This window comes from Oscarella lobularis, chromosome 8 (genome assembly GCF_947507565.1).
Source record: "Oscarella lobularis chromosome 8, ooOscLobu1.1, whole genome shotgun sequence".
NCBI lineage: Eukaryota > Metazoa > Porifera > Homoscleromorpha > Homosclerophorida > Oscarellidae > Oscarella > Oscarella lobularis.
The window spans coordinates 487824-510948 of record NC_089182.1 but is presented as its reverse complement, the minus strand read 5'-3'; the positions used below and the strand labels follow the sequence as shown (position 1 = coordinate 510948).

The window sequence follows — 23125 nt, the reverse complement described above, 5'->3', positions numbered from 1 at the left end:
GAACAGTTGACAGCTCTGCTCACTGTGCAGAGAAGCTTCCTGGTTTGCAACATGAAGGCTGATCCCCGCTGTCTACTACTCAGAGTTTATCGGTGCTACAGGGAAGAGAATTTCCAATCTATCCGCGTGTCAGATAGCGCGCGAGAAGTGAGAGCATGACATCATCGCTCGTCATCGCGTACACTCATCGGTGTGACGTCACCTGTCAAGCGATTGCGCTAAACAACGAAGGTGTACGATGGCGAATAGCGGTAGTTGTGCCAGTACAGGCTGCTTTATCATGGCAGCGATGATCATCACGGGCCCATTAGTAGGCGTATATGTCGTGAAGCCGGCTTTCGACGGTAAAACGGATCTCGCGCGGATCTCAAGCCAACGACGTAGCTTTTCTACTACGCTTTCTATAGTCTATCACTTCAAGGAAGCGATGTGCACCAACCAACGATTCGAATACGCCGGCAAAGAGAAGACATGCTCGTGTGGCGAACGTAGGATCTCTCTCTATATATATACATATGCATAACCGTGATCTTTTGACTCGCAGATTGCTCGTCAAGCTATCCCTGCTATCAAGTATTCGTAAGTCGAAACGAAGGAACGCTTTTGGCTGTGAATTTTTCAGCGGCTTTTTCTCATCCTCATATAGGTCGACTATGAGGATCGAGAGAACGAACTAACGCACCAAGGCGCCTACGTTCTCGAAGACGAACAGACTCTAGTGCACAGAGACGACGTAAATGCAAATAGATTAGAAGGGGAAAACGAGTCTGTAGCATACGTGTATAGTGCACGTTTACACTCGCATCGGGATGCAGGAATTCGAAAAGCAAGAATAAGGAAAAAGTGGAGGAAGAACTACAAGAGAAAGGATATGTATGTGATAGTGATACAATACAGACATAATTCACGTGGGCACGAATTCCGATGTCCAGAGTCAATTTGGTCTGTATTGTCCTTACTACAGCGTCCGACTGTGACGCTTTTCTTTCTATTAGCCTTTTCAAACGTATACTTGCTACTATGACCCAGACAATCCGAATGTGGCAATCATCAAGAAAAAGGTGAAGATGCGCGCGACCTCATTTTATTCCCTACCGTTCTTTCGCTCATCTCCCGGGAGATAACTTTGCACCTCGTTTAATACGTGATACAACTTATTCTGCGAGATCAATGTTACTGCGAAGGTGCAAAAGCTATGTCCTTGGGCACGTCTCCAGGGTTATATGGGGAGATATCGCGAAAGAACTGAGAAGGAAACCGAGGCTCGCACGTTATGGTATCTTATCTTTTTTTCTTTGGTGCACGCAGTTCACACTGGCTGGGGCTATCAATGCCTTATTCTGGCCATCGTTTCTATTCCTGCTTGGATGCGGCTGTTTGCTGTGCAGTGTCAAGGAGAAATGGGACTGCTCCTCCAGTAGCAGTGGTGGCGGTACAAGAAATAGGACTAGATCGACCCCCTCCTCGACTAGAGAAGGCCAACAGACTGACGACAACATTTCTGAAGTGTCTGTCACGACTGTGGGTCAGTTATCGGACAGAATCACTACAAATGGGACTGGAGAGGATAAGCCTCCTAACTACAATGACGTAAGTGATTTGTTTGGGATACTACTGGCTGGGACTAACGTCTTTCTGTGATTGCAGGCTGTCCAGCTACCCGAAGATCCCTACGCTGCGACGGCTCCTCCGTCTTACGACGAGGCAACAAATCTGTGACGAGTTTACCTGAACTTTTTCTAATTAATAATTAATTAACTGGCATTTCACGCGGCAATTCTACCAGTCTTTTGAATCGAACGCGGTCACGCAAGGAAAATGATACGCTGTCATTGAATTAAAATGAGGCTACACAAGCCGAGAACGTCTAAAAGGGGCCCCGTTCGTGTTTACCTCCATTGAGCTTCCACGAGGCGTCTCGATGATGTCCGTCGTTCTTCTGTCGTTCTTCTGCCGTTCCTTCGCGTTGGCGATGTTGCTTCGAGCGGCGAGGATCTTGCCTCGTCTGTCTTCCTTTTCCGCCTAGACCATCAGAAACGACGTCTTTAATTAATCCCTAAATCGTCCCGAGACTGCTCGCGAAGGCATAAAATCGCTGCAACGTCGCAATTCGAGATTTGAAGCCGGGGATTTCACTCGCGCGCGCAAAACGAAAACCTAACGAGATAAAAGAAATGAGTCTAAACGGGGAAATCCTATCCAAATTTCGAATACGGTACACGTGGTCGGCGAATCTCTCGAACAACGAGGAGCCGCCATGTTTCTAGCGCCAAATCGAAGGAATTAGATGACGTAAAGAGCACGTGTAAAGTTGGTGTGAATTTCAGCAGCAAATCAGCGTATCGTTGCCTTGGTGAATTCATCACATAAATGATGTCATTGGCTATTGCATCATCTTCGATATAAAAGCGACGAGACCAACGCCCAATCTTCAGTCTTGCGCTAGGGTGGGGGATGCCAACGGGCTGAACCCTTGAGGTTGATCGTGAGCTGGGGAAGCTGATCGTTGGTCATCAAGCGTTTGTCTTTTGTCGATCCTCACTGAAACTGCTAAGGCACAGTGGATGGGCGTTGCTTGCGGCGCTAAGATCGGCACTGGGGGTCATAAAGGTCGTGGACGGCTTCGATTTGCGAAGTCAGGCGTCTCGCGATAAGCCGAGTGGGGCGTCTGGCTAAGGTATGTCACTTTCCGCCAAAGAAACGTGTGGGGGCCCAGTGTCTCGTGGCATTTCCTCACTCGGATTAGCAATCTATACCCGAAAGATGACCTGACCCCCAGGACACAAAAAACGCTGACCTTCTATTGGTGGACTTCGGCAATCGCTTCGTAAATCCTCTCCCGACACGGTAGTCTCGGTTCTTGTGAAAAAATTCCATCATTCCTCCCGAAAGACTACGGCCTCTATGAGGCCCCGGTACGACGCGGTCGGGGGGACGGTGTGGGGGAGCCGTTCTCGATCCAGGCCGTACCGGTCGTGATTGGGCCTATGAAGCAAGGTCTCGCTCTCAACATTTTTGGGCCACTAACTGCGTTCGAACCTCCACGTGGTGTGGCCTGGGTAATGCCAATGCGAACGCATTGCAAAAAGGTACGTACACGGATAGATTGAACGGATTTTATCTTTTCTTTTTTTTAGGTTCTTTACGTGCAAGGCCAGGACAAAGGCGATCAAGCCGAAAGCGACTCAAACAGATAGAGATTTTGCATTTATTGATTGATTGTCTGTCGATGCATGCATGTACGCGTTCGATTCGCTTTTTTTGTTTCGTGCATCGTCCTATGAGCGTGCGTTAGAGAGAAAATGTCGGAGGAGCACCTTGTGAACATTTGCGATCTACGGGCAGGTTTGAAGAGCGTTTCGGCGCTCTTTATAGTGCTCGAAGTCGGTGAGACTATCTAAGAAGCGATCGAGAGGGTCTCCCTTTCCGTAACGTCTTGCGGCCTTCCCTCGCAGGCGAAGGAATGCAAACGAAAGAGGGTCACATCGTACGCACGTGTCTAGTAGCAGACAGAACCGCTTCCGTTAATCTGTCCGTGTGGGACGAGTGGGGCGAAGCGATACGACCCGGTCACATACTCAAACTGACGAACGGCTACGCGTCCATGTGGAAAGGGGGCCTCACCTTGTACATCGGCCGTATGGGCCGCTTGGAGAGAATCGGCGAGTGAGTCGTAACGCCTCGCTCTTTCGCGTCTCCATCGACATCGTTTTTCGTGCAGATTCACTCTCCTTTTCGCCGAAACGCCGAACATGAGTGAAACTAAGTTGGACTCGGGTCCGCCCCCTGGACGGGTACAGTTCGAGCATTCCATGTGATAGATGACGTAGTAAATTGTTATGACAGACCTCCGGCAGCGGCGACGGCGTGTCGCAGCAATTTCCGCCTAGTGGAGAAATCCCGGATAACAATCGTCCGCTTTATCCGCCCCCACCCTCTCTGGGGCGAGGATACCACTATCAGGGTCCGCCCGAAAGACCTAGGTATCCTTAGATAAGGCATTGTTATGTAGACAGTGTTTGAGCGCGTGTACAAAGTTAAAGTATAATAGTATGATGCATTGTTTGGGAGGTTCTCTTATCTTTCTTTCTCTACTCGAGCCACTGCTTTGGAATCCACTGCGGTTGAACGCGTATGTTTTCCGCGTGTCGCTTCAGCTGATGGCAGGCTTTTTTGACGTCGTCGTTGACCACGATGACGTCAAAGTAGTTTGCGTAGCGGTCTGTGATTCGTTTTGAAGACTGGAGCATTTTCCAAAACTCGTCATCCTGCCAGGTCAAAAAAGTGTCCAAGGTGGGATTCAATCGAATGTCGTCCCTACCGATCTCGAATCTGATCCCTTTTCTCTTCTCGTCTCTCTGAGCCGTTCAAAAGACGGCGGCTTGATAAACGCAACAAACGGCTTCAAATCAGATCCCTTCAACGTTCTCAAAGCCTAGAGCTGACGCCATGTAGAAATTTTTACGACGTTTGCGCAACATACCTTTGGATTAACGGCAAGAATGCAGACTTTTCCCTTTTTGACGACGTCTCGTATGGCGGCCAACGACGTGCCGTAGTAATGCCCTTTGTGTTCGCCGTACTCGATGAATTGATTATTGAATATTCCATCTTCCATTCGCGTTTTGCTAATGAACGTGTAGTCTCGTCCGTTCACTTCGAGAGACTTTCTAGGACGTGTCGTAGCTAAATACGAGGCATCGGTCATATCGAATTTTTCGCATTTGGATTGCTCTCACTCGGAATGGGGCCAATGAATAAATCCGGATTATTCTCTATAAGGTATTTCGTTATGGTCGACCTGCCAACCCCAATCGGACCTATACGTATTGTGCGTCTATTAAATTTATCTGCTTTTAAATAGATTCGCTAACCGATGAGTATAATTGGTCGGCACGTTCCCGAGTCTGGACGAAATTGAGCCACTTCTTCGTACGTCATAATTTCAGACGCATAATCGTCTTCAGAAAGACTTGTTCTTAGGCAATGGTAATTCTTTCTTTTTGCATCTACCTGCTACTGAGTAGAGAGACTTTCGCCTTTCCCCGCGAGTGCAAATTCTCCACCAAGAAACTGAAATTCGCTTGACATGAAAATGTGATTAGCTCGATATAGCTAGGCTAACCTTTGCGTGATACGTATCGTTTTTCCGCGATGTCATTAGCATTGCTCACGCATAAAGACATTTGTCTAAAATAAAAAAAAAATTAACACTGTGCATGCATGATTTATAGATAAATAAATATATATGCAGCGAGTACATCATCATCTAATTCCACCATACCTTTCCTTGAGCTGTTTTGATGGAATCAGACCTGCTCTTCCTTCCTGATCTACCAAAACTGCTTGCCACCACTTTGGATCTTCCTGATTGACAATTTTCAATATATCCGACTTTTCAAATTTGAGTCCTGCTTCGGGACACGGATTCAATGTGTCCGCCATGGGATCATAAGCGAAGTGAGTTTTAACGTAAACCTTCGTGTAAACATTTCAAATTACTCCTTATAATGCGTACATTTTTATTACCTCAGATGTCAAACTGACGTCATAATCACTTCTATTGATTTTGAATGTGACCTCACTTCCCGTTCTTCCTAACATAGCAGCAACGTCATCGACAGTCTTTCCCCTAAGCCTTTCGCCATTCAACTCGAGAAGAAGATCACCAGCACGTAACTTTCCTACAAAAAACAAAAATGGATAAGTCAACATTCGAAAAGTATATACAGTACCATAGGCCAAACTTCCGTGCAACACCCGACTGACAAAAACGTCTCTTGTTTTATCGTTGACGCGAATGGTTGCACCCTAAAGATTACATGATTACGTTTTGTTACTCACGCTGTGTATATCAATACCAGTATTTGTCCTCTCTTCTTCTGAATTTTCACCAATTTCTCTCCGCATGCATCCGCCTCGTCTTCCGGTTCGTCGGACGGCACCGGAAATTCTTTCCTCACCACTCGTCCGTAAGCCGCGCAAAGTTGCTACGCCGTAAGAATAATTCAAAATTCAAAATATCAGCCAGAAAAATACTCACTCGAAAGTACGATTGATCGAGCACGGAAAGCAATTCGGCATGCTCGGAATTCGGCGCGGCGTCGTTCAGCGTCTCAACGACCTTCGAAGGGAAGAAATTTGTCCATTCCGTACTCATACAGCAACTCGACCGACTTCGTGAAGCAGATCTTCGACGTTTTCGTGGTGAACTGTCGAGCGAAGTGCGTCGTCGGTCGCCGTAACGCGTCTGTGCACCTTATCGGGGCGAGAAAAATAGATCGGGACTTGCTTGCTTGGTCTACTTCCCCGCCCCCTCCTTCTAAAAGACTCCGCCTCCCTTTCGCTACCATATCGCACTGGTTTTACCTCGACGAGGTTATGAAAGTCGCTGCTTTGGAGCATGACGGATAGGAATTTGAAATCGTCATCGCGTTCGGAGCCCATTTTCGTTCGAATATGCTCGAGCGAGCCGAGAAGGCGCTCGATGCCTGCGGGTCGAAGGCGGGACGATCACATGGGAATTGGTGCGAATTCTTCTGTTTCAGCTTGTACCTGCCATCGAAAGTGTTTTCTCCGTGCGTCTATCGACCGATGAAGACGCCATTGAGATTGAGCGAGACGGCGTGGGGGGAGGAGAGGGTTTATACGGGCTTTCCAGTAACCAATTGACCAATCAGTCTGCAAATCGGCAGTGTGAAGGTTCAATTGACACATATAGTGGTATGCATTCAGAAAACTGATTTCTTTCTTTCTTTCTAAGTTTGAAGGAAAAGTAATTTCTAAATTTGAAGGAAAAAAAGAGGAGGTCAACCTATTGTCTAACATCAGGACACAAAAAGTGACCGTCATACGCAAAAGCAAGCAAGCAAGCAAGAAAGCAAGAAAGCCCAGCAAGCAGTAATAGAATCAACTAACGAAGAAACTCAACAAAAATGTACAGAACGTAAAATTAAAAAAATGAATTTGCTTGCTTGCTTGCTTGCTCTGCCATAGCCAATAGGTCTTTGTTAAGACGTCTGTTCAACTAGGTCGCTTCTTTGGTGGTAAGCAAAAAAATCAAACGGAAACATAATTTGATTTTTGTAACATTTTAAATCGATCATTGGCTCACGCATCTAGGATCAAATAGCCAAAATAGCCACCTCTCTTTCATTAGCGCCTATTGAAGTGAACATGAGCGTCTTCCACCCCTTAGGGATCCTTCAAACTAGTAGTGTCAACCTTAATGCAAATATAAAGCGTATCATCCTTCACGTATCCACGCGATTCAACACTCTCCAGCGCAACGAACAGCGGACACCCACTCGCAATATTCATATCATTGACAGGCCGTTGAAACGACGAACTCTGCGGATCAGGACGAAACGTATCAGTAACGTGCCGTCGCGCCTGACTCTGATCCAACACCATCAGCGTGACGCGCTGTCGAAACGGCCACGGAAGCAGCGCGTCGAACTGGCCCTTCATGACGACGAAGAACAAGCTCAAATGCGTGCCTTTGCCCATCCCGTCCCCGTTCAAATACACGCGTCCGCACATCTTGTAGCCGTGTCGACTCGTGTAGAAAGGTGGCGAGTAGAGCGACGGCGTTCGGCCGCTGATCGCGTCCTGACGTCGACGTCGATAGTGCGGCACGCGCCAGACGAGCACGCCGTCGTACGAGCACGTCTCGAGGACTTGTATGCGCAAGTCGACCTCGGCCATAGCGATGTCGCGCGCCGCCTGCATTCGATCGACGCTGCTCAGCTGTTTCTCGAAATCGTAGACCTTGTTCAGACAGACGCGCATGTCTTGACGGATTTGGTCGGAAGACGTCGACGACGTCACCGATTCTGCCTTCGTCGCGATCAATTGAGGATAACTGCTTGTCGTCCCTTCTGATGACGATGATCTACTTTTCGTCGACGCCGTCGTTTTTGTTTCATTATCAGGGACCGAGTCCCTGACGACAGAGGATCCGTCCCTGACGACAGAGGAAGGTATTGCTACTTGTAGTGATGACGTCAGATCGACTTCGCTCTGGAGGAGCTGAACTGCCACTTCTAGACTGTGCGTTTTGTTTTCCAACTCCGAATTGAGCATGAGTACGGATTCGACACGGCTTTCGAGTTTTTTGATGCGTTGGTCTTGTTGGATTTTCTCCGCTTCGTAGATTTGAATGAGGGCTTCGGATCGTTGGATCTTTTGCTCCATTTCCGTCCAACGATCCTTGCGTTCGACTTCTTTCTTCAGATCGTCAAACATCGCGAGAAGTGTGGAAAAATGCCCGCCTACAGACGCGGGTTCACTGAGATGATCAAGAAGATCCTTTCTGAGAAGCTGGGCCTATAACGTAACTTTGATAATCCAGACACTGTTCTGTTTCAATGCATACCTTTTTCTTGCAGTCTAATGGACAATCAATTTCGCTATTGGGACAATCGGTTTCAAGATGTTTAGATACCTGATAAAGATAAAAGAATTGAACTAAATCGTAACAACGCGCTCATTCTAAACTTGCCTGATACTTTGGCATTTCCTCTTTACATCGATCACATTCAACAAATCTTTCCTTGCACGCTGTATCTTTATGAACCTACATACGTATATTAATTAAAATGTTAGGTAGAACATTATAATTTTCACGTATCTCTTACCTCCATCTGATCTGCAAGAATTTCTGCATTGCAGTATTCGCACGTAGACTTTCGATTTCTGCAAAAACTTTCCACGTGCTCTTTAAGATCTTTTCGTCTCACTTTGTCAGTACACTCAGCTGGGCAAGAAACCAACGCACAAGGACATTCATCCAAATGACTCTGCAAGCAAAACGTCCTTTTTCAACAATAGACTCAGTGGGGTTCGCTGCGCCACACTGACAGTGCTTTTAGCTAACGTTACAAATCAATCAACGTTTTTGACTACTACTACTGGCTTTCCCGAACATTTTCAATCAGGAATTTTCCCTAATAAGCTGGCATGTACGTTTTTTAGTACTGTGCAGTCAACCAAACAATAGTAAAATGAAAATGATCTTCTGACTCTGGAGTCTGAGTGTATTCATGTACATCAAGGGGCATTCCCAGCGCTGAACTTTCGATATTGCTTTACCTCCAAGCTTTTTAGCTCTCCTTCCCATTCGCAGTCCTGGTCTTTGTTCGAGCAGAGAACAATCATTCCCAATAGCTGTTTATTTGTATAATTATCGGGAAAAATCTGGCAACAGGCCCGGGGATTCGAAAACTTTTCCGTTATGAGGCGCGGATCGAGAACTCACTTGGCTGACGTCGAGCGGCTCTTTGTCAAGAGGGCATCTCGGTTCTTTGTGCCTAGTGTGCGCTCTGAATGAGAAAAACGCGACGATATTGGATTCATACTTGAGTATCGGCGCTATGCAGGACTGGCAGAAGAGATGGCCGCAACTCGTCTGCACAGGAGACTTCAGCGGGAAGAGGCACACTGGACATTCGTACTGCTTGTCTACAGCGTGCTTAAAAGTCACTTCATCGTAGCCCATCGCGTTGTGTACCGAACTTCAAGGTCCCGAACAATACCCCCGAACCGATGGCGTAACCGGGGGCGTGGCTTTAGATTGCATTTTTAATTCACATCGACGTACTGTAAGTAATTGCATTGGCTTCACGAACAAGATAGCAACACAAAATGTGTTTTTTGGACACCGTATTCTGGCCTTCCTGGAGCGAGTAGACGGTTGCTGTTGGCGAGTGCTGGGCACAAAGGAATTTCGTCGCCTATCAATAGCCTACAAAATGTCATTGCTGCAACTAAATAAGTTGCAATTCTCTCAAATCATTAGTTTGCCAAACCAAGTGTCCATGAGAGTGCTTGAAGCCATCGTAGATCACTTATTCTTGCATGGGCTATAATTTATTGACTATGCCGTGGCAGCCGTGTCAAGATTGTGCTTTTGGTAGTACAAATTAATAGCCGAAAGTATGCTACCAAGCGCGTTTGCCATTGAAACGGCATCTCGTACAACCTGCTCTTCACTCCCTCCCTCAGGCATACCTAAAGCCTTCATAAAATTCACTCTGTACGGCACCGCTTTTACAGCAAGCTAAAGAAAATCAGTAGAATGCAAGAAACTTTTTTTAATTGACTTCACACCTACCGCAAACACGCCACGAACGATCCATCCGTGAAATCGTCTCAGTGTGCGCTCATATGCCTTACCTACGTGCACACAAACAGAAACTAAAGAATCATTCAAATGGCGTGCGCCTCCCTCCCTCCCTTCTTTCTTCTCCAAAGTAAATTTTAAGTGCAAATTGATGACTAAAGGGTAGCAGACTTTCTCGCGGTTTTGGTTTGCAAGTTTGGCGCACGTGATCTGACTTCCCCTCTATCATTACCATTACCTGCGGCAACGGTCAAGTCCTGTTGACCGTGAACAACTTCAATCAAAAAACAATGAATAAACTCCAAACCCCTATAAAAATTACTAGTAAAGATACGAAGGAAGGTTTTATACGTGAAGCTCTTTCAACACCTTTTGAGCCACAACAAAGCGTCGGTCGCCGAATTTCTCGCCGTGGACGTATTGTTGGCTAATTCATCATTAACAATCTGCTGAAGAGTATGAAACTTCCTGGGATTCGTCTTGTACTTTTTAGACAATTTCTAAGCATCCAGTTACAAAGCGAGTGAGAGCACTCTAAATTCTTAGGCTCACAGTTATGTTTCCATTAATGTCCATTTTTACAGGAGCAAAAGCAGAACCACCAACTATATCTAAGAGCAATTGGTCGCCCATGAAAAAAAAATCAATCACTTATATATACAATATGTACCTATAAAAGGTAATATTTCCTTGCAAGCAGATAGAAAATCCGACGTCGAAATATTGCACTCGGAATCCATTTCTACATCTTCAAATCTTAATAAACCAATACAATTAACGTAAAAATAATCGAAAAATATTAATTTTGCCTGTGAGTAGATTTCGAAAAGAACGTGGCGTGCTTTCGCTTCGGCTTCGGCGACACCCGTTGCCCGCCACCCGCATCGGTTTCCGTCACGTCCGGCGGCGTGCTGTCGCTTTCGGCCGGCGTAACGACGGGCGACGAAACGGCGGAGGCGAACGCGTCGCTCTGCGTCGACGAGACCTCGCTCGGCGCGCCCGTCGCCGCGTCGGGAGACGCGACGCGAGGCGGAAAGGAAGGAGACGGAACGGCATCTGGGATGATCGTTTGATCGCCAGATATGACGGGAATACCGTCGGGGTGATAGAACTGGAACTGGGGCGTCTCCAACGTAGCGTGGATTTCGTACGTCGATCTTTGAGTGGGAGGAGAGGAGAGGGAATGGAGAGGGGACTCCAGGAGGGGTTGAGCGGGAGCGGGAGGTGGCGGAGCCGGCGTGGACTCGGTTAATGAACTGGTGACCGAGTCGGAATTCTCCGCTTCGGTGTCCGATTTCGGTTGTCGTGACAATGACGACGATAAGGACGACGAGAGAAGTTTGTCTTTGGGCAAGTGGAGTTGCAAGACACTGCAAGATAAAAAAATGTGAATAGAACAAAGGCAAACGTTTGCGCACTCGCGCCGGTCTGAGAACCTCTTATTTTTCGAATTGAGAGCGTCAGCAAAATCATGAAAACTCTGCAAAATTATATTTAGATTATAAATTTAGATCGCGCAGTTCCTTTAGAGACCTTTTTAGGATGAACTGTAGTAGGAGATTCGCCAGCTAAATCCACGCAGTTACCAAAGGATTGGAAGGGAATTCATAGAGGACCTGTCATGGAGTGATCGGCCATGTCCATGCAATCAGCCAGCACAGTCAAGAAAGAGCCACACGTAGCAGAAAGCATCGTTGCGCACTCCGAAAGCCCCTAAATCGTATTCAAAAGATTCCATGTAATGCAATCGTCTATCTGACTCCACCTCGACGTTGATTGGCTCTTGAGAGTGATTCTTTATTGATGCCACTTGGTCGACGACCAATTGACAGACCATGTGCAATTCGGCCATCTTTTCTTTTAGACTGCTAAGTGGCACTCCTACAAAATATTCATAATTAAAATATTCATAATTAAATAATTTGAAAATAAATTTTCGTTCACCTTGCTCTTTACTCTCGAGCAGACAGGCTTTGGCCGATCCGAGCGCAACGAGCCATTTCTGCCTTTCCTGCGTCGTTCCGGCGCGCAAGTACAGGCGCTTGTGCGAAGCGCCTCGAATGTAAAGATCCATTCGCAGCGGATCGCTGCTGTGTACTGTTTCATAAGAAAAGAACGTTTTTCTCAAAGGGACCACGCCTCTATTTTTGAAGAGGATCCTTCTACCTGCGATGTCGCAAGACGCCAGTTTGATCGACCCGCGACTACCCTGGCCTACTTCTTCCTCGGATCGATAGTAGGATAGCTCGCCCGACGTCATGTCGAGCTTGAACCAGCGAAGTTGCCAGCCTGAACGATGCTAGAAATGCGCGTTGGTGCAGTAGCGAGGGACAATGTACCAGTGAGGTAGTTGGTCCACTTGGAGAGTAAGCCGTTCATGTCGAGGCGACGAGACGCGCAAGCAAGGAAGACAACGACGATGCGTTTCCCCGTATAGAAAGTCCAGTATGTCCGCGCGCTTCTTTTTCTTTTGCCCCTTCTTCGATTCGGTTTCGGTGACCTCTTGCATAGTGATTTGCATTTATCTATCACTTTCGGTTATGCAAGTGCCTCAATCACAACTCAATTTACTGCTGCAATACCTAATTATTCTACAAGCACGACGCATGCGAAAAAAAATTGCAAAGAAACGAGAGAGAGGAATAGATCCAGTACTAATGCTGCAGGCATAATAAATAGACGCGTTTTTTCTTCTCTGTTAATTTACTGACACACGTGCCTTTCCCTCATTCTGATGCACCTTTTGCACGCAACCGAACAGCACAATGCAAAATGGCAATTGCACCTATCGTTGACCACATCCGTGATGGCTTTATAACCTCGGCCGCAACAGAGAAAACTGCAGCCACCACTTCCGGTCTCGGTGACGTTACAGTCGCGACCCGCGGTGCCGAGCGAAAACGCCCTCGGATCGGCTTCGCAATACGTCGGCGATTCATCCTCGTAGATGAAATCGTCCTTGGAAAATTGCGCCCGACTATTGATCGGCACGAAATCGTAAACATTATCGGTTTTCTGCACGACTTCGACCCGAGTGGCGTTACGATAGCTCGCCTCGAGCGCGAGTCCGACGGCGCTCATCGGCGGCACTGTGTTCCAGCATGACTTGATTGCACACGAACCCGACGTGCCGTGACATTTGCAGTTCTCCTTTATCAATTGTCGCACTATCTAAATAACGACGGTTCACGACCATGCAATTCAACGCACACGTGCACGCGATCTCTTTCAGAGCGAAATGATACTCACCCGCCTTCCCACATTCGCATTGTGCTCTTGCACGATGTTCATCTTCGAGTTGCCCTTCATGCTCGCCACAACGAAATCTTTGGAATATCTAATTCCCGCTTTGATGTCGTCGTCGCAGTCGGTCCACTCGAGCAACAGCTGCTCTTGTTTTACCTCCGACTCCAACGACGGAGCGTTGGAGTCGTCCGTCTGTTGGCATCCGCAGTGTCCCAGTAAGCCATTGCTGCAGTCGTGCGCGACGGCGACGACGATTCCGGCGGCGCTGATTCCCCAGGCGAACGCCGCTTCGCGACTGCCTGCAAAAAAAAACGCCGCAGCGTAAACTAAAACGGTCTCGGACTACGGGACAAAAGACCGTCTCGTACTCGATCTCAATATTGGAGCGAAGACAGATGCTTCGTTTGACGTCGAACAGTTCCAGCGAACGTTCGCTCCCGAGAAGCGCGTCTTGCACTCGGTTCGCGCCTGTCTGAGCCCCTTCTGCAGACTCGTCATGAGCCAGGGACGTCGACGACAGAAACGCTGTTGGGATCGAATCAGACCGGGAATGTATTTGCAAATGTGACTCGGAGAAATCATTGTGCCGTCGCGTTTCGAACGACGACGATGGTCGAACGAAAAGGCGAGAGTGCAACTGTGTGTGTGAGAGAGAGAGAGAGGTGTGCTGAGAGATGAAGAAGGACACTAAGAGTAAGTTACCAGAGAGCGACTCCGAGGACGAAAGAGAGAGCGAAGTTCATGAGTCGGATCACGAAAAGAGAAAAAAATTGCGTGTCTTCAGAAGGACAAAGTGGGGTGGCTGGTTGACGAAAGTGCTGGCCGCAACTGATCTAATGACCGCGTTCGCAAAACAATAAGAGCGGCGGCGAGGCCGGAATGCGGGATCTCATTAGACATTAGGATGTGCCCCCCGGAAGAAAAATACCCGGGCCGCCCGTCGCCAGTTTGAGTTAATATTTTTTCGAAACGTAAAGGATCAACGTATGCATACACGAGATAAGACTACGCGCACCTGCGAACGCCTGGCGCCGGCGTCGCGCGGGACGGATGCCGGATTTAGCCCGACCCGCACTTTTAATGCGACGGACGATAAGCAGATTGTCTATTGATAGAAGGATAGAGGAGAGCGACAGGAAATGGACGGAGAAGAGCCACGCGGGAGATTGAAAACGAGCCCCCCCTCAAACGAAGCGCGTGAGCCCCAACTCGAAATCCGCCCTCCTCTTCGTTCGCGAAACGAGAGTTCTTTAAATGTTTATTTATTCGGGAATCACGTCAGGTACTTAACGACGAGGTACATTATGATACACGTGACGATCATTCCGCCGAACAATATCCATTTGTCCTTTCGAGAAGGGGGAGAAAGAAAAAGACGAGTTTACCTATGCGGGAGAGGGGGGGAAGAGACTCGGCGCTCTACCTGGGCTGCTCGTCGACTGATCAGCCTCATCACCGTATTAGACAGTCCCAGTGTATTAGCAATGTCTAATACTCGCTTTTGAACGCCCTAGAGTGAAACATGCCATTTGAGACAGGTGGGGACGGGTTCTCGTGCGCGTGGGGCCGCCAGATGCTGTGTGCCGGGGGTAAAAATCACCTACTTCTATTTCCACGGTGGGAGGGGTTCCTGACTTAGGGAGGAACTAGAACTGTGACGCCCTCATGCACATACATAAAACATACTCTCTCTCACTTATAAAGACTACCGGGCAGCATGTCTCGATTACGTAACAACGGTGGACTGTTCAAACGAAATTGTTTCGACTCGTCTCGCGCGAAGCTAAGAACCGTTCGAGTTCACTCGGAAGTAAAACGGAACAATTACATACTATCTAAGCAAATCCTAACTGTTTTGTCTGGTGATCCATAGCTATTTAGAAAATCTTATGCCGCCGAGGAGCTTCTATTTTAAGCCCAATTCAAGTTATGGGGATGCAAAGAGAGGAGGAGGAGGAGGAGGAGGAGGAGGAGGAGGAGGAGGAGAGAGGAAGAGGGAAGCCGCCCCGCGTATTATGCATAGTGGTACTGCATTCCGGCCATCCCAGGCAGCGCGTTAGAAATTTCTAGCGCGCCGCGCCGCGCAGGGCTTTTTTAGATGCTAATACACTGCTAACGCACCGGCGTCAATCGAAACTGCGTCAGATGTCCGTCATGTGTAATAAGAGCTCTAAGTGCCAATAACGGTTCCATAAAAGACCTCCAAAAGTGCTGCTAACCAGCGAGAGAGTCGTACCGCAAACACGCCTGTTTCCGAATCTCCTCTTTTAGTGTCTTAAAGTACTGTATTAGTGTATAGTCAGCGCCGTGAACTGTCTCCTTAGACTGTACTTAGGGAAGGAAGTCCTAGGAGATGACGTACGCAGAGTTCCAGCTATCGTCTGCTAGACAGTAAGACTGCATTCAAAACCTCTATAATGGTGTCTGCACTTGTCTAGGCGACTACCTGTCTATTTTAACCAATGGTTTAGTTGTAAAGACTCGGCCACCCACTGAAAGAAGCACCAGTTAACTGTAAGTGTCTGAACTTCAGCTTCATTCCCTCAACTAGAGGTGCCCCAATACTGAGTATCTCCGATTTTATAGAGTTTGACAATAGGTATTGTAACCCTTAGACCTCTGCATAGTTAAGTAACTGCCTCGGTTCTATGACAACCAATCATCTTGGGGACCCCCCGAGGTTCCGTTGTTGTAACTAATCGATTAGGTGTGTATATATATATAGATATAATATTTGTACCTTGAGAGTTGATCCTTGATCGCGAAGTCCCGTCAAAATATTCGTTCCACTATTCAACAGTTCGTCCAAACCCTGATTCGCATTTGTTAGACTTCGATTGTGCTGCAACGAGTGATCGATCATGATACTCGTTTCGGAACTCTAAGGGGGAGGAGCAAAAAAATGCACACCTTCATAAAGAATTCTATTTTTTTATTATTACACTATTAGTAGTAAATCGTCGAGACAACAATTCTTCCCTATCTTTTTCCTCCTGCTCTCTTAGCCGCCTCTTCACGTGATAATTCTTAAACATGTTATGAAGATGTTGACAGTCGAAAGACAACTGTTCGATTTTTCTAAAAAAAAAAATCTCGCATTAGAAATTAAAGAAACGTCGATTCGGATTTCGGTTACAATTTTGCACTCTGTTTTCTCGACGGCGGCTCTTTGGCCGCCATCATTCCCAATCTTTCGATATCGGAAAATAATTGATCTAGTTTTTGAGTGATCTCGTCTTCGAGCTCTATACAGAGTCGTTTCGACGTGAAAAGGAGTCGCGCAAAGAGTTCGAACCGGGTGAATTGTGCGTGCCCAGTTCCGCTATTTGGCTCTGCACTTCCAAATGAAGTCTAAAGCGCGATGTGACGACTTTTCGCACTAGAATCGATTCGTTTCGAACCTGCTCGCCTTCTGAAACAGAGAATCCATCGAGAAACGACGATACGCCACGTAGTAGGTTGATATTTGTGTCACGTGACGTTCTTTTGTAGTTTCCGGGCTTGGCATTGGTAGTTTGGCGCCTATGAGCCACTCACTCAAGTCTCTCATATCCTACGACGCGGATTCTGACGACGACGACGACGCGGGAGATCTCGAAGAGGCAACGACGAGTCATCCGGGCTCTTCAACGAGCACACCGGCGAAAACTCGACGCGTTTTAGTCCGAAAGAAGCCGAAACCGATTCCCTTGGTAGCGTACGCGCACGAAGAGGACGAAGATCAGGAGAAAGAGGTAGAAAAAGTCCGAAAAAACGAAGAGATTTCGAAACGATTTCCTCATCCGTCTTCAGGATTCGGCGTCGGGCGACGAATCGCCCGAGCCGATGTCCCCGTCACCGCTCGACGACTCGGAGAAGTCGACCGACCCGCACCCATCGAGTTCCTCGTCGACACGTGCGCGACCACGTGTCGAACTTCCCGCGGCGCCGACCGCCAAGTGCTCGCACGCACTACAGCAAAAAATCGCCAATCTCTTAAAAAAGAAACGCGACCACGCGCTCTGTCTCAACGATAACATACAGAATCGAAAGGATTTTAGAAATCCGAGCATTCACGAGAAATTAATCGATTATTTGGGAATTGATGAGCTCGGATCGGATTATTCGGAGGCGACGTTCTCTTGGTCCGATTGGGGCTCGGAATGTTACTACGACAAATTGGCGAAGTCTCAAAAGGATCAATACGAGAGAAAAGAGAAGGAGAAAACGAAACGAACTCAAATTGAGTTTGCTTCGTCGGGGGGCGTTGCCGCCGCGAAAAGGTCGGCTGCCGCTGTGATGGAATCTGCGAAGAAGCGAAAGTCCAAGTGGGATGTCGAAGAGGGGAAAAACGTTCCAGGTGTCGGGCCGGATGCCTTGGTGGCTTCGAAAGTTGCTGCGATGAATATTGGACTCGTGCATCAACCGCTAGCCAATAAGAAACATTGAAAGTGATACTTTGCATGATACGGATGTTTTTTTTTCTTTCCGCTATAATACCATGTACATATGGGTGGGTAACTAATTGGTTTTCGGCGATGGGTGTGGCATGATGATCGCGATAATATAGCGGATGTGCGCCTAGGTAGCAGCCACCGATACTAGTATCCGTGGTAGCAGGTTGAAGTTCTCAGAGAAGAGGAACACCCCGATGAAAGAACTCGTACGCTTTACGGTCATTCTCTGCGCCGTCGGCGCAATCGTTTCCCAGTCGGACAAATGCGCGAAAAGCAAAAAGAATGAAGTATTCCGAGGGCCGTGCCGCACCTGCCGCGACGACAGCGATTTAGTGAGGGCCGATTGTGGCTCTAAAAGGACGGGAGACATCGTCATTGGCGGGCTCTTTCCTATACGCAACAATAAGAACGAGTGCTGCGGTGAAAAGCTGCGAGACTGGGCTTTCGAGGACGCTGAAGCAATGCGTTTTGCTATCGACCGCATCAACGATAACGAGACCCTGCTACCGGGAGTGGTTCTTGGTTACGAAATTCGCGACACTTGCTCTCTCGTGCAATCGGCCCAGCGTCAAACGCTCGAGTTCATCTACAACGACTACGAAAGCGAAAATGCCCTCCTGGGCGTAGTCGGTGCGACCTATTCGTATAACTCTATCAGCGTGAACAATCTCCTGAGTCTTTTCTCGGTCCCAATGATAAGCTACGCTTCGACCAGTCCGAAACTGAGCGACACGAAGGAACATCCGTACTTTTTTCGCACGATCCCATCTGACGCGTTTCAGGCACGTGCAATAGCTGCTCTGTTCAAACAATTCAACTGGACATATGCTCATGGAATATACTCTTTGGATGCTTACGGTGTGGCTGGGTTCGAGATTCTCGAGGAGGAACTGGAACGTCTAAATATTGAGATGGGTTTTAAGGCCGGTTTCGAAATCAAAGCCTCTTATGACAAAGTTGCAAAAGAGTTGGCAGTTCTTCGAACGGATGCGGCTAATAAGTCATTGGATAAGTGGACACCTGCTTACGAAAATGGCAGTGTTATCGTCCTCTTTGCTCAATTGGACTTGGTGAAAACGATTTTATACGTGATACACAGCACTCCTGAACTTCAAAATAGAAATTTCACCTTTATCGGTTGCGATGCGTGGGGAGATAAAGTGGCGGCAGTTCACTTCAAACCCCATGGAGAAGAAGAAACCGTGAATGTGACCGATACAGCCAAAGGTTTTCTTGCGGTGAATCCTACTCGCAACGACGTTCCACAATTTAACAAGTATATGGCTGAGCTGAAGCCTGACAGCTACGTGACATCAGATCATTGCAATCAAACTAACTGGTTTGACCGCTACTGGAGTTCGAAATCCGAAGAAAACTCTCTAGCAGGCCAAGTGTTTGACTCGAAAGTTCACTACGTCATCGACGCCGTGGATGCTCTGGCTCATTCCCTTCACGTGTACTTGGAAAAAAGCTGTAGCAAGAAGACCGGCTTTTGTTTTCAACAGCAGGTTAACGTCTGTAAAAGTGATATTGAACAATGCAGACAGAACTTGACCGACATTCTTCAGAACATTACATTCCAGTCCACCACCGGAGAATCGTTCTCTTTTGACAAAAACGGTGACAGCACGAGCGGTCACTACGACATAATAAATCTCAAAACGAAGCCCAAAGGAGAACTTGACTTCGACATCGTAGGTAACTGGGACTCAGGTGCAATGACTTTACGACGAAAAATTATCTGGCACGACGGCACGACGACCGTGCCCTCTTCTGATTGCAGTCTTCCTTGTGGAGAGGGAATCCGAAGAGAGCCTATCCTACTACCAAGCACGTCTGTTACTACTACAAAATACTCTACGAAGTGCTGGAAGTGCGTTGGAAAGTGTGAAACGGGAAAATTTCTCGACACCAGCACGAATCCTTATGGAGAGTGCAAAAATTGTCCGGAGAATCAGACGTCAAATGAATTGGGCACAAGCTGCAGGAACTTGAAAGAAACTTACCTTGGGTGGAGCGATGCGAGAGGCACTTTCCTCGTCCTATTGGCAATCGTCGGCATGATCTTGTGCATTCTCACGTTGAGCACATTCCTTCACAAGTGGAACACTCCTATCGTCAAGGCCACTAGTCGCGAGCTAAACGTAACCATTCTGCTCGGAATATTCCTCACTCATCTTCTCACGTTCACCGCCGTCTCCAAGCCGACCGAGGCTCTGTGCGGAATTCTACGCTACTTCGCCGGAGTCTTTCTCTCGATGATCTTCGGCGCTCTGCTCATCAAGAACATACGCATCCTAAGGCTGTTCCATCGCAAACCGGGCATGACACGGCCATCCTGCATTGGACAAGAAAGTCAACTGCTACTCACCGGAGCCATCGTCGCCGTTTCGTGTCTCATCAGCGGCTTCTGGTTACTTCTTCACGCTCCCGAAGTAATACGAGAGACGCAGAAATTCGACGGAACGGCGAGTCTCACTTGCAATATCTATAACTTGGGCTTGCTCGCCCCGTGGCTGTACAATCTCTTCCTCATCGCCGCGTGCGTCGTGCTGGCGAACAAAATGCGTCGAATTCCGAAAGGATTCAAAGACACGCGATTCATCAATTTGGCTGCCTACGCCGAATTCATTACCTGGCTTGCCTTTGTGCCCATCATAATCGCCGCTCACAACGAAGCGACGCTCATCTTCTCCTTGTGTCTCAACGTCACCGTTCTCGGCGCGTGGGGATGCCTCTTTTCGCCGAAACTATTCATTCTCTTCTGTCGTCCCGAGAAAAACACGAAGGAAAACGTGGCAACCTTCAAACCTGAACGCTCGTCCGGCAGTCGAGAACTCGATAGCGTCAGTCCCAAATCTCGCGCGTCGGATACGTCGCGTCTGGGAGAAGAAACAGTGTAACAACGACAAAATGACTTAATTGGTAGAGCACCTTCACCGTACTATAAATCGTTCCCAATGCAGATATCGGAGAAATGACAGCATGCTGGCGTACCTGGCTTCGTTTTTGCCTTGGCTAAAATAAAAACGTGCACTTCTGCTATATTAAGTATTGGTCACAATAGAATAAAAAGGGGGTAGGCTTCAGCTTAGTTCGTTCAAACCCGCCAAAATCGTTCGTAAAGTTTCTCTACAAGCTCTCGCTTTTTTAGTACTTTTTTGTTAGAACGTGCAGTAGAAGGGTCAAGGTTAATGCGACGGCGACGGCAGCGATTCTCTTTAGCATTGCTCTCGTATCTTTGGTTACCGCGTAACTCGTCAATACCCCACAAATCGACGATATTTCGTGCGCCGCGCAAACGAAGACAAACGTCGTTACGACAGCGTTTACCAGTGGATACCCGGGGATGACGACGAGCAACGAATGAGTATCGTTGGCCAACCAGATGTGATATTGTCCAATGAAAAGCTTAGAGACAGAAAAAAATTGCAAAATATTATATCCGAAAATGTCTTGCTTTGTACTTCGAGTGATATTTTTCCGGTCCAGGCAAAAAAGGCGCTGTACTGAGAACGCAGGAAAGGCGGAACGTTTCGCAAAAACACGAACGCTGTGATCTATAGATACGACGTCAATACAATAGCATATAATATGAAATCAAATGTTATAATGACCGGTAGAAATGATATCCACGAATGCGAAGCATTGCAATCTGGCTTATTGGGACACGTAACCGAAAAGTAACCGTAGCCCTATGGAGAAAATGTACACCCGAGAGCATGCTAACAATTAGGCTACTGTACCAGCATAGCAGCTGACGATAAAAGTAAAATTATCCAACTGAAAATACTACGTAGAGGCCACTGGGTTGAATCGGTGTTTATCAACTTGAAATTTTTTGCCAGAAGTAATATAAAAGCAAATAGCATTCCGTAGGGAGCCATCTGATATAGAGCAAACAAAAACATAAGAGAGACTCGCCTCTCGGCAACGCGTTTAGCGGTTTTCTTACGAAACGATCCAGTCCTGATCGAAACCACCATTCACGGACTAGAGAAACTTCCTTTTCGGCTCGAAACAACTCAACGAGAGGCCACCAGGAAAACAACGCGCTGAAAATCGTCTAGTCAATAAAGAACGTATTGAAAAAAAAACCCGGATTGCTAATCAATGTCATTACATTACCATCGATTTCCACAGCAAGCCACAAACGATTGCAAGTACACCAATTTTCCCAAGCATCAACCAAATTGCATTTTTTCCGTCTAGGAATTCAAATTGTGCACTCTTTTTAACGTACTAAAAGGGTTCGAACCTTTCGCCTTTGAAGCGTCAACTTGTGGCCAGGCCACGTGCGTCAGATAGACAAGAACGTAAAAGAACGATATGAGTGGCATGAAGTAGTAGAATTGATAGGGGCGATTCATGGTGTAACAAAGCAAAACGGTCAAAAGATTCATTCTCAACATAACCTTAGTGTACAATCTAACTGCAACTTATTTGGCATCTTCACGTTGCTCTTACCTGCGAGAATCGATATAAACTATAATCTCCCTTATTCCAAAAGTAATTGAAATGCCCGTAGGCACTCATAAACAAATACGAAGCAACAAGAACCCGAATCCAAACGTAAACACGCAAATCCTTGATAATAAACGACTTAGTCTATTGATATACGACATCGACATCGTAATCATATTTACCGCACTAGCTCCCAAATAATGATATGCCAATATAATGAGTTGCATCCAGCCCTTCCACTCGTCCGTTTGATCTCTATTTAAGTAGTCCGCCTAGAGTAAAACAGTGAAATCGTTGAATACAGAAAAAAACGTTGGCAACTTTTGAAGCTTCTTTTCCTGACGCTATTCCCACGAGAAATAGGACTCCTAGGCACGCCAAAAACGAGCCTAACCCATACACTTTTGCTTCCTTCATAAAGATCGGCGTTCTGCGAGAGAGAAAGTGAAAAAGACTAATAAAAAAAAGAAACCCGTCTGTCATCGGACCTATCGCATATGTAGAAGTAGGCGAGAATTAGACCAAATTTCGACAAGTTCTTGAGAACAACGTAGGGATGATAGAGAGGAGAATCTGAGCTCCTCTCCAAATTTTGTGGATTTTGTGGTTGAGATAGTGATATACGGACTTTTCTCCCGACGAAAAACGTCGCAATGGCACTACAAAACTCGCAGAGTGATCCGTGAAAAGGACGTATCGTATTACCATGTAAGGAAAATGATCCCCGTTATAATTTGCACCGCAGAAATCTCGATTCCACTTCCCAAGCAACAGGTTGCATCGGCCGGCTCGATCGCCTTATTGCAGGCGACATTGAGCACCAAATCGATAGCCTATAAGACAAAACGCCTATTAT

General features: G+C 47.2%; 10 protein-coding genes and 2 long non-coding RNA genes across 14 annotated transcripts; 6 read left to right on the top strand and 6 right to left on the bottom strand.

Moving 5' to 3' along the window:
- The first annotated feature begins 213 nt into the window (after positions 1-213).
- On the top strand, positions 214-1800 carry LOC136190532 (calcium-activated potassium channel subunit beta-3-like). Its single transcript, XM_065978726.1, has 8 exons — positions 214-344; positions 408-488; positions 545-579; positions 647-733; positions 787-873; positions 996-1061; positions 1309-1590; positions 1648-1800. The coding sequence occupies exons 1-8, from the start codon at positions 239-241 to the stop codon at positions 1717-1719; spliced, it is 816 nt and encodes a 271-aa protein (XP_065834798.1). The 5' UTR covers positions 214-238; the 3' UTR covers positions 1720-1800.
- A 1234-nt stretch (positions 1801-3034) lies between these two features.
- On the top strand, positions 3035-4070 carry LOC136190534 (SOSS complex subunit B1-like). 2 transcript variants are annotated; one of them, XM_065978730.1, is made up of 5 exons: positions 3035-3089; positions 3138-3387; positions 3456-3666; positions 3722-3794; positions 3847-4070. In XM_065978730.1, the coding sequence occupies exons 2-5, from the start codon at positions 3303-3305 to the stop codon at positions 3991-3993; spliced, it is 516 nt and encodes a 171-aa protein (XP_065834802.1). In that variant the 5' UTR covers positions 3035-3089; positions 3138-3302; the 3' UTR covers positions 3994-4070. The 2 variants fall into 2 exon arrangements, with proteins under 2 accessions (XP_065834802.1, XP_065834801.1); XM_065978729.1 differs by having other exon boundaries at positions 3062-3387.
- LOC136190528 (MAGUK p55 subfamily member 7-like) lies at positions 3977-6642 on the bottom strand. The gene is made up of 15 exons (XM_065978723.1): positions 6556-6642; positions 6370-6491; positions 6178-6258; positions 6044-6124; positions 5862-5990; positions 5736-5811; positions 5530-5684; positions 5285-5478; positions 5126-5190; positions 5014-5073; positions 4875-4961; positions 4740-4820; positions 4484-4686; positions 4322-4435; positions 3977-4268 (listed from the first exon to the last, which is right to left on the bottom strand). The coding sequence occupies exons 1-15, from the start codon at positions 6605-6607 to the stop codon at positions 4092-4094; spliced, it is 1677 nt and encodes a 558-aa protein (XP_065834795.1). The 5' UTR covers positions 6608-6642; the 3' UTR covers positions 3977-4091.
- Positions 6643-6726: 84 nt separating this feature from the next.
- Positions 6727-9520, bottom strand: LOC136190527 (TNF receptor-associated factor 3-like). Its single transcript, XM_065978722.1, has 7 exons — positions 9360-9520; positions 9260-9311; positions 9094-9198; positions 8640-8801; positions 8504-8578; positions 8378-8446; positions 6727-8328 (listed from the first exon to the last, which is right to left on the bottom strand). Exons 1-7 carry the CDS (start codon positions 9497-9499, stop codon positions 7195-7197), a joined length of 1737 nt encoding a protein of 578 aa, XP_065834794.1. The 5' UTR covers positions 9500-9520; the 3' UTR covers positions 6727-7194.
- Positions 9521-9848: 328 nt separating this feature from the next.
- On the bottom strand, positions 9849-12557 carry LOC136190526 (pleckstrin homology domain-containing family A member 8-like). 2 transcript variants are annotated; one of them, XM_065978721.1, is made up of 14 exons: positions 12463-12557; positions 12290-12412; positions 12068-12220; positions 11889-12004; positions 11740-11836; positions 11657-11691; positions 11560-11603; positions 10933-11493; positions 10794-10879; positions 10676-10734; positions 10493-10623; positions 10362-10432; positions 10115-10176; positions 9849-10060 (listed from the first exon to the last, which is right to left on the bottom strand). In XM_065978721.1, exons 1-14 carry the CDS (start codon positions 12500-12502, stop codon positions 9878-9880), a joined length of 1761 nt encoding a protein of 586 aa, XP_065834793.1. In that variant the 5' UTR covers positions 12503-12557; the 3' UTR covers positions 9849-9877. The 2 variants fall into 2 exon arrangements, with proteins under 2 accessions (XP_065834793.1, XP_065834792.1); XM_065978720.1 differs by having other exon boundaries at positions 11889-12220.
- A 113-nt stretch (positions 12558-12670) lies between these two features.
- LOC136190530 (protein Wnt-4-like) lies at positions 12671-14507 on the bottom strand. Its single transcript, XM_065978724.1, has 4 exons — positions 14072-14507; positions 13738-14006; positions 13373-13668; positions 12671-13294 (listed from the first exon to the last, which is right to left on the bottom strand). The coding sequence occupies exons 1-4, from the start codon at positions 14110-14112 to the stop codon at positions 12827-12829; spliced, it is 1074 nt and encodes a 357-aa protein (XP_065834796.1). The 5' UTR covers positions 14113-14507; the 3' UTR covers positions 12671-12826.
- A 103-nt stretch (positions 14508-14610) lies between these two features.
- Positions 14611-17682, bottom strand: LOC136190533 (Golgi SNAP receptor complex member 2-like). Its single transcript, XM_065978728.1, has 8 exons — positions 17391-17682; positions 16771-17320; positions 16665-16720; positions 16506-16614; positions 16312-16447; positions 16110-16250; positions 14793-14879; positions 14611-14717 (listed from the first exon to the last, which is right to left on the bottom strand). Exons 2-8 carry the CDS (start codon positions 16917-16919, stop codon positions 14643-14645), a joined length of 753 nt encoding a protein of 250 aa, XP_065834800.1. The 5' UTR covers positions 16920-17320; positions 17391-17682; the 3' UTR covers positions 14611-14642.
- Positions 14732-15337, top strand: LOC136190536 (uncharacterized). Its single transcript, XR_010670578.1, has 3 exons — positions 14732-14907; positions 15074-15179; positions 15243-15337. It is a non-coding gene; the product is annotated as an uncharacterized lncRNA (long non-coding RNA).
- Positions 15351-16481, top strand: LOC136190535 (uncharacterized). The gene is made up of 3 exons (XR_010670577.1): positions 15351-15649; positions 15705-15883; positions 16200-16481. It is a non-coding gene; the product is annotated as an uncharacterized lncRNA (long non-coding RNA).
- LOC136190531 (SAP30-binding protein-like) lies at positions 16850-17887 on the top strand. The gene is made up of 2 exons (XM_065978725.1): positions 16850-17103; positions 17162-17887. Exons 1-2 carry the CDS (start codon positions 16894-16896, stop codon positions 17795-17797), a joined length of 846 nt encoding a protein of 281 aa, XP_065834797.1. The 5' UTR covers positions 16850-16893; the 3' UTR covers positions 17798-17887.
- Positions 17888-17979: 92 nt separating this feature from the next.
- LOC136190525 (metabotropic glutamate receptor 7-like) lies at positions 17980-20894 on the top strand. The gene has a single exon (XM_065978719.1). The coding sequence runs from the start codon at positions 18000-18002 to the stop codon at positions 20706-20708; it is 2709 nt and encodes a 902-aa protein (XP_065834791.1). The 5' UTR covers positions 17980-17999; the 3' UTR covers positions 20709-20894.
- LOC136190033 (N-acetylneuraminate 9-O-acetyltransferase-like) lies at positions 20825-23099 on the bottom strand (the record flags this gene model as incomplete). The annotated part of the gene is made up of 12 exons (XM_065978108.1): positions 20825-21216; positions 21273-21365; positions 21423-21500; positions 21552-21692; positions 21761-21871; positions 21934-22013; positions 22064-22220; positions 22273-22392; positions 22452-22541; positions 22591-22699; positions 22758-22928; positions 22975-23099. Coding segments are annotated over 12 exons (1536 nt in total), but the record flags the coding sequence as incomplete, so codon positions are not given.
- Positions 23100-23125: the final 26 nt, after the last annotated feature.